The sequence below is a fragment of the Tursiops truncatus genome, chromosome 14, assembly GCF_011762595.2.
Source record: "Tursiops truncatus isolate mTurTru1 chromosome 14, mTurTru1.mat.Y, whole genome shotgun sequence".
Classification (NCBI taxonomy): domain Eukaryota; kingdom Metazoa; phylum Chordata; class Mammalia; order Artiodactyla; family Delphinidae; genus Tursiops; species Tursiops truncatus.
In genome coordinates, this window is record NC_047047.1 from 27,261,346 (window position 1) to 27,275,095 (window position 13,750).

The 13,750-nt window shown below is 49.9% G+C and overlaps 1 protein-coding gene across 9 annotated transcripts in view; it reads left to right on the top strand.

Annotated features, from left to right (window-relative positions):
- The window catches only part of SFXN5 (sideroflexin 5), a 115,506-nt gene that overhangs the window by 29,381 nt on the left and 72,375 nt on the right, over positions 1-13,750 (top strand). For all 9 annotated transcript variants that reach the window (XR_012325648.1, XM_073791252.1, XM_033838267.2 and 6 more), the window contains exons 4-6: positions 10,951-10,977; positions 11,469-11,523; positions 13,514-13,539. Coding sequence is in view for 8 of the 9 variants with exons in the window: in XM_073791252.1 (XP_073647353.1) it covers positions 10,951-10,977; positions 11,469-11,523; positions 13,514-13,539 (108 nt within the window). In the remaining variant the exon portion in view is untranslated. The remainder of the gene's footprint in view (positions 1-10,950; positions 10,978-11,468; positions 11,524-13,513; positions 13,540-13,750) is intronic.

Genomic DNA, 13,750 nt, shown 5'->3' on the forward strand with positions numbered 1-13,750 from the left:
ATCCCACCAGGGGGTTCGTGCAAGCAGATTGATAGTTTATTCCCCCCATGGCCTTGGTTAGCAGGTGACCGATATCTCCTCCAGAGACTGTTAACTTGTTGAAAAGTTGCTATACTGATGAAAAATTAGTCCTGAGGATAAAATAAAAATAAGTATAATTTACTCTTTGGGCTTGACAGGTAGAAATTTGATGGGCTAGGAACCCTAATAAGGACTGCAGCTATCAGTTAAACAACAAAGCCATAGATGGGAGCAAAAACGTAAGCCCGGGCAGCTAAGTTTCTGGATGTTTGCTGTGCTGTGTGCATTTTATATGCCAGGACCTTGCTGGAATGGTTTGACGTGGATGGAGATGGGTGGGGTTCAGTATGGAACGCTCCCCCATGGTAATGAGGCACCACTCACTGTGAGCTCACCAAGGGCCAGGAGCCGTGTTAATATTTGCACTTTACAAGTATTAACTCAATTAATCTTCACAGAAACGCTGTTTGGTAGATGCCTATATTAACCCCATTTTAAAGGTAAGAAAAGGGAGGCTCAGAGAGATTATATTACTTACCTCAGGTCACATAACTAGTATGTGGTGGGACAGGAATGCTGGGCCTGGAAGATCCAATGCCCATCTCTCACCCACTATCTGAAGGTGGATTTGGAAGGGAAGGTGATACTCTGGAGTGGAATGTGTGTGCTAACACGGGGCAGAGTGAGTGGCGGGGGGGTAGGGGTGCTGTCAGAGGAGCTTGGTGTGTGTGCACGTCTCGCAGCCCTAGTCACACTGTGCGGTTAACCCTGCCAGGCCAGGTCATGGGCATCTGCGGGGCACCCGGTACGTGAAAGGCGCTGCGGCAGGTGGGCGCGGGGCAGGTTCCTGCCCTCACGCAGCTAGCTCCCGCGCAGGTGCACAGGTAAGCAGGCGCCTGGAGGTAGGCTGGTGGTGAGGCAGTTTGGAGTTACGCTACGGTAGAAGGAGTTCAGTGGTGAGAGACTCCTGAGAACGTAGGTGCTGAGGAAGGGCTTCATGCAGGGGAATGCAAGCGGTTGGATGTAGAATGTAGGGAGAGACCCAAGGCCTGGGACGGACGTCCCCGTAAGTCACAGACAAAGGCCGAGAAGTAGAGTGAAGAGAGAGAGAGCGTGATGAGAGAAAGAGAGAGAGAGGGAGAGAAGTTGAGAGAGGAAGCTGGGAAGTTTCGGGCCAGGTTGTGAAAGTTTTTGAAACCCAGAGAGTTTTTGAAACCCAGCCAGCATGGCTGTGTTGTACTGCAGCAAGGGAGATGCAGGACAGCGGAACTGTGATCGGATCATTCTGTGCCAGGTAGATGGGGAGGGGTAATTGCCGATAAGGAAACCAGCTTGGGAGCGACTGGGGTGGTCAGGAGTGAGGGGGGCAGGTCTCTGGGAGCCACCGTAGGCTTCTGAGTGGCAGTTCTGGCCCATCATTACACATTCCCCAGAGGCTGGGAACCCGCCCACCTGACTCCGAGCCCACGCAGCACCCAGCATAGCATATTGGTTGCTCAGAGGCCCCATGTAGGATGGATTCTGCCTGCAGCCCGCCAAGAAAGGGCAGCAGAGATGTAAGAGATACTGCCAGTCTCCTCCCCTGGCAGAGCAGAAATGGGGTCAGCTGTGTTTGGGCTTTGCTGAAAATAGAAGAGAAGATACTGGAGAGTTAAAAATACTTGCACCCTGAATCTTCTCTGGGTATCTGCAGGATTGTCAGAAGCTTGGCTGACATCCCCCTCTTACCCTGACCCCTAGCCAGAGACTTCTGGGGTCCTGATCAGCGCCCAGCCCCTCTGGGGCAGCTACAGGTTGGCCCTTATCGTTAGCACAAAATAGGCAAGTGATTAGTATCAGCTGAAGCATGTGTATGATGTGCTAGGAGTTGTACTGGGTGCTGTAGACTCATCTCTTGGCTGGGTCATTGTGGTGGCCTCCTGGGTGGTCTGCCCATTCTACCTGGGCCCCCTCTGCTCATTCCCAATATAGTGCTCAGAGTGATCTGTGAGAATATACATGACACGGTTCTCTGCTCCAGGGTTTCTCGGCCTCAGCACGATTGGCATTTGGGGCTGGATGGTTCTTTGTCGTGGGGGCTGTCCTGTGCACTGTAGGACATTGAGCAACACCCCTGGCTTCTGCCCACTGGGTACCAATTAATGACAACCAGACATTACCAGATGGCCCCTGGTGAAAAACTGCCCTCCTGTTGAGAACCACAGCTCTAGTAAAAACTCAGAGTAAAAGCCACAGTCCTTAGCACAAGCTGCAACACCCCAATTCCTCTCTGATTTTGTCTCCTACTACTCTTGCCCTTATTCAGTCCACTTCAGTCACACTGGCCTCCTTGATGTCCCTCAGACATGCTGGGGAGGCCCATTCTGCCTCAGGGCCTTTGCACTGGCTGTTCTGCTGGACAGAATAATCTCCAACCAGATATCTGCATGGCCTCACTCCCTCCTTCAGGTATTTCCTCCAAAGTCACCTCAATGAAAACTACACTGACCACCTTACTATACATCATCCTACTTGAGAATTTCTCCGGGGAAAGAAAAGTCAAGGGAAGCAAAAGAAGGAGCCACTAGGGTCAGAGGCAGGACAAGAGATGGAATTTTGGGGGTCCATGGCCAGTGGGGGGGATCCAGGGACTAGAGGTGCTTCTGGGGGTGGGGGAATGCAACCTCGGTGTCTCACCCTTCCCTCTACCACCCCAGCTCCAGCCCTGGTCTTTTCACCCCTCTCCCCTATGACAGGAGCTGTGGCCCTGGTCATGTCACTGTGTTCCTGTGTCCCCTGAGTATTCCCCATCCTTCACCCCTCCTTTTGCGGGGACCCTACTGCAATACATTTTTTTAAAAATCCATCCTTGCTGCTAGTACACACTCCCTATCCTTACCCTGTCCTACTTTCCCATGTTTCTTGAAGCCCTCATCCTTCTAACATATGAGAAAATTTACTTTTTATTATTTTTATTGTTTGTCCGCACAAGCATGTGAGCTCTACAGAAGCAGAGATTTTTGGTCTCTGTTTTCACTGATATATTCTTAGTGCCTAGAGCAGTGCCCAGCAAATAACAGGTGCTCAATAAATATTTGTTGGATAAATGAATTTTCTTTAATCGTCACAAGAACCTTGAAAGTAAGTATTCATATTCCTATATCACAAATGAGGAAATGGAGGCTCAAAAAGATTAAGTAAATTGCCCCAAATCACAAGTAGGAGATCTGGAATTCCAATTCCCAGAAAATGGTTTGACTGCAGGGTCTGGCCTCTTAAGAGACAGAAGCTGTGTGTACACGAAATTCACGACTGCTAATGTGTGTTATGTAGCAGAATGAGCGGGGATGTTCCTTCTCCTTTCATCTGTAGAACTGGGGAGTACCTTTGCCCCACATAGATATGCATTTGTATCTATTACCTGGGAGTAACCATGGCAACAAAATTAATGGTGAGGAATAATGGGATTGGCCCAAATGATAAATTAAGAAGATTTCTTGTTGTTTTATGGAGGCATCCTCTGCCTTACAGAAGGATCCCCTTCAGGCTCTGTTTAATTACCTTCTGGAGGTTGTTTTAAATAGGCTCTGTCTTTGCTGCTTCAGAGGTTTGGAGAAGCAGCTTGGAAGGAACCAGACTGGGGAGGGGAAGGAGCCAGACTGGGGACAGGGCCTGGGCAGTGACTCCTCCATCTGGGGTCTGGGCACTAGAGGTCTCTGCCCTGAGAAGGCAGGGCTTCTCCTCCTGAAGCTTGTTTGGGGCCCGCTCTCTACCCCTCCCTTGGCTTCTACACTGGGTTTCTAATAGGTTCAGATGGCAGCCCAGCTGAGACTTAGGCCATTTCTGAAATCAGCAAACTTCTGCATTGTTCCAGCAACCTTTCACCCAACTGTTTCCCCACACCCTCTGTGTCCTCATTCTCCAAGTTGAGAAATCAAGAAAGGTCCAAAGTCTCACATCCACACTGGTTTGTTGCTGCAGCCAGTAAGTTCTAAGGGATCAGGGTTGCACTTTTTAATGTTCAGCCAGAGGCACAGGGAGAGATGGCTGAGCCCAAAGGAGATCAGGTCACACTGAGGAATTGTACTTTAAAGCGGAGCTGCTTTGGTGGGCTGACAGAAGACACGGGGGCCTCCCTGTCCTAGATTCTCAATGTGGATGGACTGTCCATTGCATCTCCTTTGGCCTCTCATCAAATGCTTTACATTCCAGGACTATCCTTGCCTGTAACCTGTTTGCAGGGCTGGCTCATTAAACTGCAAACTAGCAACCAGCTCTTGGCTTGTGGGTGGTGTCTGCTGCCATTTCTGCATCCAGCATCTGACCCATGGGTCCAGCAGGTCCCAGGGAAAAGCCCAGACCCGAAGAGTCAGACCCGAAGCCTTGTCCTGGGATCTCTGTAAGCTGGGCCTGGCATCATCAGACGAGAAGGGACCCTGGAGGGACTAGCTTCCACCTCCTGTATGATTAATTCAAAAAAACAATGTAAGTCTAAGGAGTGAGGTAACTGGCACAGGAAGACCATGTGAGTTAGTGGCTAAGCCAGGCCCCAAATCTGCGACCCTGACTATTGTTGCTGCAGCCTGGAGATGGGATGAACCCAAATGAGATCAGGTCGTGACTAGGAAGTTTAGTTTAAAATGGAGCTGTCCCTCCCACCTCACCCCAAAACCTCCTGAGATGGGAGCATTGCCAGATGCCATGAGAAGAGCCTCAACACTACTTAGCGCTCATTCCTTCCTCCCTCCACTGGAAAGGCTTCTCTGACATCATGGGAAACAGTTTCCCAAAACCCCCAAGGGGTTACCTTAGTTAGGGCTATACTAACTGCTGTAATGAAATGATCTCAAAACACACCAGCTCAAATAAGACAGATGTTTATCTCTCTCCCATGCAATAGTTTGAGTTCCAGGTGGGCAGGTGGCTCTGCTCCACAGGATCATTCAGGAACCCAGGCTCCTTCCATCATGTTTCTCCACCATCTCCTTGGGTCCTCCTCTCTGCACAGCCCAGGCTGCACTGCAGCCACATCCTTGCTCTGGCTCACAGGCAGGTGACAGCAAGTATAGGCTGGGAGGTGCTAGCCAGGCAAAGGCACATCTCACTTCCCCTCGGATGCCACTGGAGGACTCAGTCACATGGATAAGCCTAACTGCAAAGGAGGCTGGGAAATGTAGTGCAGCAGGTCAGCCACCTGCCCGCTACCTTTCTATTACTGTGGATGAAGGGGCATAGGTTTTGTCGGAAGGTTAACAGTCTATGCCATAGAGGTCAATAAGGGGCTTGGAAGTTGTGCCTGCTATTTCTATTTTTCTAGTGGTTACTCTTAAATTTTTAACAATCATTTTTGAGTAGGTAACACGTGAACAATCTACGGAATTCTAAAGCTATCAAAAAAGTATAGAATAAAAAATAAGTTTCCGCAAGAGGGAAGAGATATGGGAACATATGTATATGTATAACTGATTCACTTTGTTATAAAGCAGAAACTAACACACCATTGTAAAGCAATTATACCCCAATAAAGATGTTAAAAAAAAAAAAGTTTCCCTTTCCCTGTCTCCCAGTTTCCCACTTCTCTCTAGGGTAACCATCAGTTTCTTCTGTATCCTGCCAGAGATATCTGCATACATTTATCCTTTTCCTTTAAGTGCTAATGATATAACAGTGATAACTCCAGGGACATTCAGTGGAGCATGGTTGTAATAGCAAGAAATGGGACAGTGACAAAAGGACAAATATTGTATGATTCTACTTATATGAAATATCTAGAGTGGTCAAATTCACAGAGACATAAAGTAGAATGGTAGTTGCCAGGAGCTGAGGGAAGGAGTACTGGGGTGTTAGTACTTACTGGGTACAGCGTTTCAGTTGGGGAAGATGAAAAAATTCTGGAGATGGTTGGTGGTGTACAACAATGTGAATGTACTTAATGCTACCGAACTGCCACTTAAAAATGGTTAAATGGTAAATTTTATGTTATTTATATTTTACCACAATAAGGAAAAGAAGAGAAGTAGCTTAAAAGTCCACCAATAGGGTGCAGTTTACAATACATTCATTCAACGTTTCTGTTAGGAAGAATAAGGCTGCTCTCCATGCTCTGATGTGGAAAGATCTCCACATATATATACTAGATGCCTAAAGGGACAGAACAGTGTGCACTGGTATGCTAGCATTTAGAGACGGCGCATGGGGATTCCAGAGTGGGGGTTATGGAACCAGACTGATCAGGTTCAAATCCCAGTGCTGCCGTGGGATTGTGGGCAAATCACTAAATATCTCAGTGCCTCGGTTTCCACATCTATAAAATGGGAGATATACTGGTCCCTGCCTCATAGGGTTGTTGAGGAGATTAATAAGTTAATATGTACAAAGCCCTGAGAAAGGTATCTGACGCGTAGCACTTATTCACTAAATGTGACTGAACGAGTCTGCGTCCCCGGTCACGAGCTGTAGTTCTGGCTCCACCTCCGAGACCCTGGGCGTGGTTCTGAGCTTTACTTTTCTCACCCGTCCTATGGAAACAGATTTCTGAGTGTGGGACTCAAATAGTTAATGGGACCATTGCCACTTATCTGTGACACTAGCCTGCCTGGGCCGTGGGTGGAGGTGTCATCGCCGTTGGAGAACACGCCTGTGAGCTCTGGGCTTCTGGCCTTGCCTGCTCCCACCCCTGCTGAACTTCTGCCTTTGCTGCTGAGCCGGTGCTGCCTGAGTCTCCATCCCTGCTCTCTGGGTGGGGGCGGAGAAGGCAGCCCTTGAACCTGAGGGACACAGATGCAGCTGTGGATTACAGGGGCTGCTTGGCTGGACTTGGGCGGGAGGGGAGGAACAGGTGCTGGGGAGGAGCGTCTGCTGCCCGGCTGCAAAGGGAGGTTCTGGGACCTCAGATGATGTCAGCCAAACTTCTTCCTCTTCTCGTGCCTCAGGCCTGGCTGTCACCCTGGCCAGACCAGACATCAGTGTGCTCCAGAGGGCCCCTGGAGAACAGGGGGGACACAAGTCTGGAGGCAAGGAGGCTTGGGTGCCCATCTCCATCCTGCCACCAGGCCCCTGGAACCATGGCTGAGTCACTTAGTCTCTCTGAGATGAGTTGCTTTGTCTGAAGGTAGTCTACCCACCTCACAGGCATGTTGTAAGAATAAGACAATAGAGATGAAGTTATTTTGAAAAATAATTAAGTCCTTTTAAAAAATACTGCTCGGGCTTCCCTGGTGGTGCAGTGGTTGAGAGTCCGCCTGCCGATGCAGGGGACACGGGTTCGTGCCCCTGTCCGGGAAGATCCCACATGCCGCGGAGCGGCTGGGCCCGTGAGCCATGGCCGCTGAGCCTGCGCGTCCGGAGCCTGTGCTCCGCAACGGGAGAGGCCACAGCAGTGAGAGACCCGTGTACCGCAAAAAAAAAAAAAAAAAAAAAAAAATACTGCTAATTTGACTGACTTCCCCTCTATGTTAGGCATTTATGGAGCATGATCTAGGGGCCAAGTATTTCAGCTATGCGTGTGTCAGTGAACCTCTGTATCAGTCAGTATAAGCCAAGTGCTTGTAACAAACAACCCCTGGATTTCAGGGACTTATACAGTAAGGTCTGTTTCTCACTCATGTCAGAGTCCAGTGCAGCTCAGGAACTTGGCACATGCCGTTGTCCAGGGGCCAGGCTCCTTTTACCTCATGGCTTTACTGTCTTCTAGGGCCTCATTGTCCTCCTCTGGATGCTCTGTGGGAGGCTTTGGGGCCAAGCCTGGAAGTGGTGAACTCCACTTCCACCCACAGTCCATTAGCTAGAACCCGGCCATGTGAGGCCATCTGACTGTGGGGGAGGGTGGAATGCATAGACTTAGCTGTGTGCCCAAAGTGAAATGCCAGCTGCCAGGAGCACCAAGCATAGTCCCCGCCCTGCCCTTACAGCACCCCATTGTACTAATGGAGAAACTGAGGCATGGAGGCAGAGTAATTTGCCCAGGGCCACACATCCAGTAAGTGATTGGAATGCAGGCTGCCTGGTCCTAACACCTGCTCTTTACACTGTTCTTTAATGTCTTAGATCAGTGTTTTCAGCCCAGGCTGTTCATCAGAATCATGGGGATTTTTTTTCTTTATTTATAAGAATTGTATGAAGAGATCTTGAATTTTTTAAAAAAATAAATAGCTTTAGATTTGCTGTGTGCATGGCTCTAGGAGATGGTGGGGGCTGGCACTCAAAGGCAGGCCCCTGCTCTGAGGGGCTGGGCTATGACTGTACAAGGTGAGGGGACCCGCACCCAGGAGATTCTGATTTGGGGTGGAGAGCGTGGGGTGTTAGGAGTCTGTGCCCAGGGCCTGGGGTCACACCTGGGATGATGCTGGGACGTGGTGGGATGCACTGCAGAAGGCACTTTCTGAGCAAAGAAAGATCAACCTTTTATCATTTTTTTTACCTCTCTGCTGTTATGCTCTCACATACCGTCTTTGGCTAACAGTGATTCTACATTTGGTTTTTCTTTCTTTAGTCCCCTCTGTTCCTCAAATATAATTAAGAAAAAAATCTACTGCCTCTAATCTTTCTGGGTCTGGAATAGCAGACAATCAAATATGTTTGAAATGTATCTAAAATCAGAGCGATTAGGCTGTGCATTAGGCTTAAGGGACTGCTGTTAGTAAAATGCATAAACTTTAATACAGATGGTCCTTGACTTATGATGGCTCAACTTACAATTTATAGACTTTATGACGGTCTGAAAACGATATGCATTCAGTAGAAACTGTACTTTGAATTGTGAATTTTGATCTTTTCCTGGCTGGTGTTACGTGGTCTGATACTCTCGTGATGCTGGGGAGGCAGCGAGCCGCATTTACCAGTCAGCCACGAGATCGAGAGGGAAACCACCCATACACTTAGAACCATTGTGCACCCACACGACCAGTCTGTTTTTCACTTTCAGTACAGTATTCAATGAATTACATGAGATATTCGGTACTATATTATAAAGTAGCCTCTGTGTTAGATGACTTTGCCCAACTGTAGGCTAATGTCAGTGTTCTGTGCACATGTAAGGTGGGCCAGGCTAAGCTATGACGTTTGGTACTTTCGGAATGTTAAATAATTTCAACTTACAATCGGTTTATTGGCACATAACCCCACTGTAAGTTGAAGAAGATCTGTATATCAATTTTATAACTCTATTATTGCTACCCAGTAGCATTCTGCAGCTTACTTTATATCGCAGATGACAACATTGCCGTATAAATGAAACATAACTATTCCGTTATAAAACTTTAAACATCAATGCTGACCACGTCTCCCCTCTTACCTCATACCCTTCTTGCTCTGTTAAAAATGCACTGGCCTTTGGTTTGCCCACAATGTAAAATTTTACTTGCTATATTTTCTTGATTCTAAAAAGGCTATTTTATCACATTTTATCATCTCTTAAATGGGATGAATCTTTTAACTGATGGACGTCTTGGCGTTATGCCACCGTTTTCTTTTTTTTTTGGCGGTACGCAGGCCTCTCACTGTTGTGGCCTCTCCCGTTGCGGAGCACAGGCTCCGGACGCGCAGGCTCAGCGGCCATGGCTCACGGGCCCAGCCACTCCGTGGCATGTGGGATCTTCCCGGACCGGGGCATGAACCTGTGTCCCCTGCATCGGCAGGTGGACTCCCAACCACTACACCACTAGGGAAAACCTTTTTTTTTTTAAAATTAATTAATTTATGGCTTCATTGGGTTTTCATTGCTGCATGCGGGCTTTTCTCTAGTTGCGGCGAGTGGGGGCTACTCTTTTGTTGTGGTGCGGGGGCTTCTCATGGCGGTGGCTTCTCTTGTTGGGGAGCACGGGCTCTAGGCACACGGGCTTCAGTAGTTATGGCACGTGGGCTCAGTAGTTGTGGCTCGTGGGCTCTAGAGCGTGGGCTCAGTAGTTGTGGCACACGGGCTTAGTTGCTCCACAGCACCTGGGATCTTCTGGGACCAGGGCTCAAACCCGTGTCTCCTGCATTGGCAGTCAGATTCTTAACCACTGCGCCACCAGGGAAGCCCCATAGTTTTCTTTCTTAGTGGCACATAATAGTATGTCTTAGGATCAACGATGTCTTAGAGTCAATGAAATGCAGTATTTTTATCATTTGAAGGAATTGACAAATTGTTCTCCAGCCCAACCCCATGCTGTGCTGGAAGAGACAACCTCCTCATTCATTTGAAAGCACACAACCTTCTTATAACAATAACAAAAATAGGAATAATAATATCTACAAGATTTAGCACTTGTAAAGTACCTACTATGTGTTCAGCACTGCTCCAGGCCCTTTTCATACGCCTCTTCAACAATGTTAGAGCACAGCTATTAACCCCATTTTACAGATGAGGAAATTGAGGCTCAGAGGTAGAAGTGGCAAATCCAGGGATCCAGGCAGTCTGTGTAGCTCTGAAAAATTATGCTGTGCTGCCTCTAGTGATTCTGGGAGACAGCTGAAGTATCTTCATTTAAATCAGGGCTTCTTACCTGGCCACACCTTAAAATGAACTAGGGAGCGTTAGGAAAATGCTGGAAGAATTCCTCAAGTAATTTTACGGCACAGCCAGAATTGAGAACCCTCGGTTTAAATAATCTGTTTAAGGGGCTTCCCTGGTGGCGCAGTGGTTGAGAGTCCGCCTGCCGATGCAGGGGACACGGGTTCGTGCCCCGGTCCGGGAGGATCCCACATGCAGCGGAGCGGCTGGGCCAGTGAGCCATGGCCGCTGAGCCTGTGCGTCCGGAGCCTGTGCTCCGCAACGGGAGAGGCCACAACAGTGAGAGGCCTGCGTACCACAAAAAAAAAAAAAAAAAAAAAAAAAAATCTGTTTGAGATCCCCAGCTGGATCTCTTGGTTAGAAAATGTGGCTTTGAGACCTTAAACTGATACGTGCTTTTAATCTTTGTTTTTTCTCTTCTTTTCCTTTCTCTCTCTCTTTCCCTTCCTTCCTTCCAGCTCTGGAGTGCACAGAAAATCAAGCAGGTAATTCAATTTTAGATTCTTTTCCTTCCCTTCTGCTGTTCTCAGAGACCCTGCCCTGCCCTGCCCTGGCCCGACCCCCCTTCTTTCTTCCCCAGCACCTGGGTCTGAATTTCTGAAGACTAGAGCTCAGGTCAGCCTGCCTTTCCCTGGGCCCCCTGACCTCCTTCCCCATGGGCTCCTTCCACAAAACCCTTATTGTGGGCCTGTTGTGTGCGTGGCATGGGGGACAGAGGGCCTGCAAGGTAGACATGGTCGGCTCTGTGCTGCATTCAGCTTTGAGCACTAGTTAGGAGGAGAAGCTCTGTTTATGGCCCATGTTTGGTTTTCTCTTGCCCCGAGTGGTGGGAAGGATTGACTGGCCACAAGGCAAGGTGGGATACAGCCATTGGCCACCTAAGTCTTCCTGGGGGAGCTGTCCTCCCCCTCCCCCCTCCCATGTCCCATCTCCCTCCCCAGCTGTCACCCTGTGCTCTGTTCCCGGCTCTTGCCAGGCTATTCTACACCCGGACACCAATGAGAAGATCTTCATGCCCTTTAGAATGTCAGGTAAGCCCTTGGGAACCTCTGGTTCTGCCTAGCCTGGGCCAATTACAATGGTCACAGCTCCAGGAGTGTCCAGATGCGCTTGGCTTGAGGGACGTACAGAGCCTGTTACACACACCACCACACTCGCACCTGCATGGTCACTTTGGCTCAACTGTACAGGACTGGCCAGCCTATGGAGCTGTTAAAATGTGCCTGTCTGCCTTTTCTGCCTGAGCAGCTGGAGTAGAATCGAGGCCTCCACAGGTGAATCTGGTGCCCCCAATGCCAGGTTACACCCCATTCACTCAGCAGCAGCCCCAGGGTGACGCCTTCTAGGGCAAGCCCTGCCTTCCATGAGCCACTCCTCTCTTATCTGTGCACACTGAGTGCCTTCCTTCCAAGCCCTGCTCCCTACTCAGCCTTTTCATGCAGGTAACCCCCAGACTAACTCCCTTGTCTCTGATCCTACTTTTAGCCTGCCCTTCTGAGTGTATGCACTACGTTTGTACCACTACACACACAGGGAGGCGGATTCCTGTTCTGTGGAGACCAGTGGGTAGAGAGGGTAATGGAAGAATGGGTATAAGATCCCTGCCCTCAGGAAGTCCCTGCCCTGTGGTCACTAGAGGGACAGCTCTGTTACGTAGAGCTTAATGGCCTAGAAAGCACTTGCCCATACACTGGCTGGGGCCGGCGTGGTTGTCCTGCCTACGGTTCTGAGAGGCTAAGGGCTTTGTCCAGAGTCACACAGCGGAGGTCAGACTCACACTAGTGTGCTGATGCCTCCTCCATGCCGTTTCTCAGTGCTACAGAGTGTACCCCCCACCCCTGAGTCACAGGGCGGGTGGGAGGGCTGGTGGCTGCTGCCTTGGGAAGCCCTCAGGCGGCTGGAGGAAGGGTCCCTACCAGTGGGTGTTCTCAGTCCAGGAGGTTAGTCAGGCCCCCCCCCCCCCGCTGCCTCAGAGAGCCTGAACTCATGGGGCTGAGAGAACAGACAAGCACATGTCATTGTGCAAACGGGCAGTTAGTGCCCGGTGACCCTTGCTTTGCCGTAAGGAACTCCAAGGCGGTGAAGGCTCTCGTAGCTGCGGCTGCAGGTCCTCCCCAGTGCCTGCGTGGGGCCATAGCAGGCTCTCCCCCCGAGACTGGCTTATTCTGTGATTCTCTGATCAGTCTTTGGGCCTCTCCCTGGAGGGGTGCAGGTAGGAGAGTGGCGGCTCATGTGTACAAATATGCACACACAGGACACCAACCTTTGCTCTAGACGTAACCCGTGCAATTGTGGTCCCCTGCTGCTGGGCCACCAGCTGACTGGCTGCTGTAAGTTAGTGGCTGGGACAGGAGGATGCCCACCTACAGCAGTGAAGCTGGGGGAGGGGGCCTTGCCACAGTCTGGGGGCCCTGAGCCGTGGGGAGACGGCCAGGGCCCAGCTGCACTTCATGGCGGCCCTTTCCTGCTCTGCTGAGATGTCCAGCCAGGGCCCTAGAGATTCAAAGAGCTCTGGCACTTGGAGGCACACATCTCAGGTGGGTAGGGAATGCCCTTTCCAGAAATGGTCATGAAGCTGGGAAAGTAAGGGTGTGTTTTAGAAAGACAGGCTGAGGGAAGGAGGAGGACGTCCCAGGGCCTCCAGAGACATTGTGGTGAGGTTGGCGGGGCTTCGTGGCTCCCGGAGGAAATCGTGGGAGGACCACCAAGTGCAGAGTGGCAGCGCCCCGGCCACGGGCGCCTCCTTCAGGAATGGGCCCCTGGCTTTGGGGGCGAGTGAGGACTGAGGGGAACAGAGACAAGGAGGTTGGGGGACACAGGGGAGCCCTCTGTCTTGGGGAGGGCTGGGCTGGGAAAAGGTCTGGGGCTAGAGGTGCCTCCCGCTTAACTGACCTGAGCCCTCTCCCTGGGGCCACTGCCAAGGCCAAGGCCAGAAGTCTCTCTGGCCTCACAGTTGAAAGGCAGGTGGGGCAGAGTCAGATGGGCTTATAAAACCCAACTCTTCTCTCTGTCCTCTCACAGGTTACATTCCTTTTGGGACGCCAATTGTAAGTATTACCTTCAAAGGGTTTTCTTTTCTACAAAAATTTTTTAATGTATAACTTTACATCGCTGTTCATAAATATTTGAGTTGTTGATTTAGGATAAATTCCTGGAGGGGACTCACTGGAGAAAATACCATATATTTCTTTTTAATTCTCTTGATGTGTATTGTCAGACCTCTTTCCATAGAACGTGTGCCAATGTACACCCAACAGG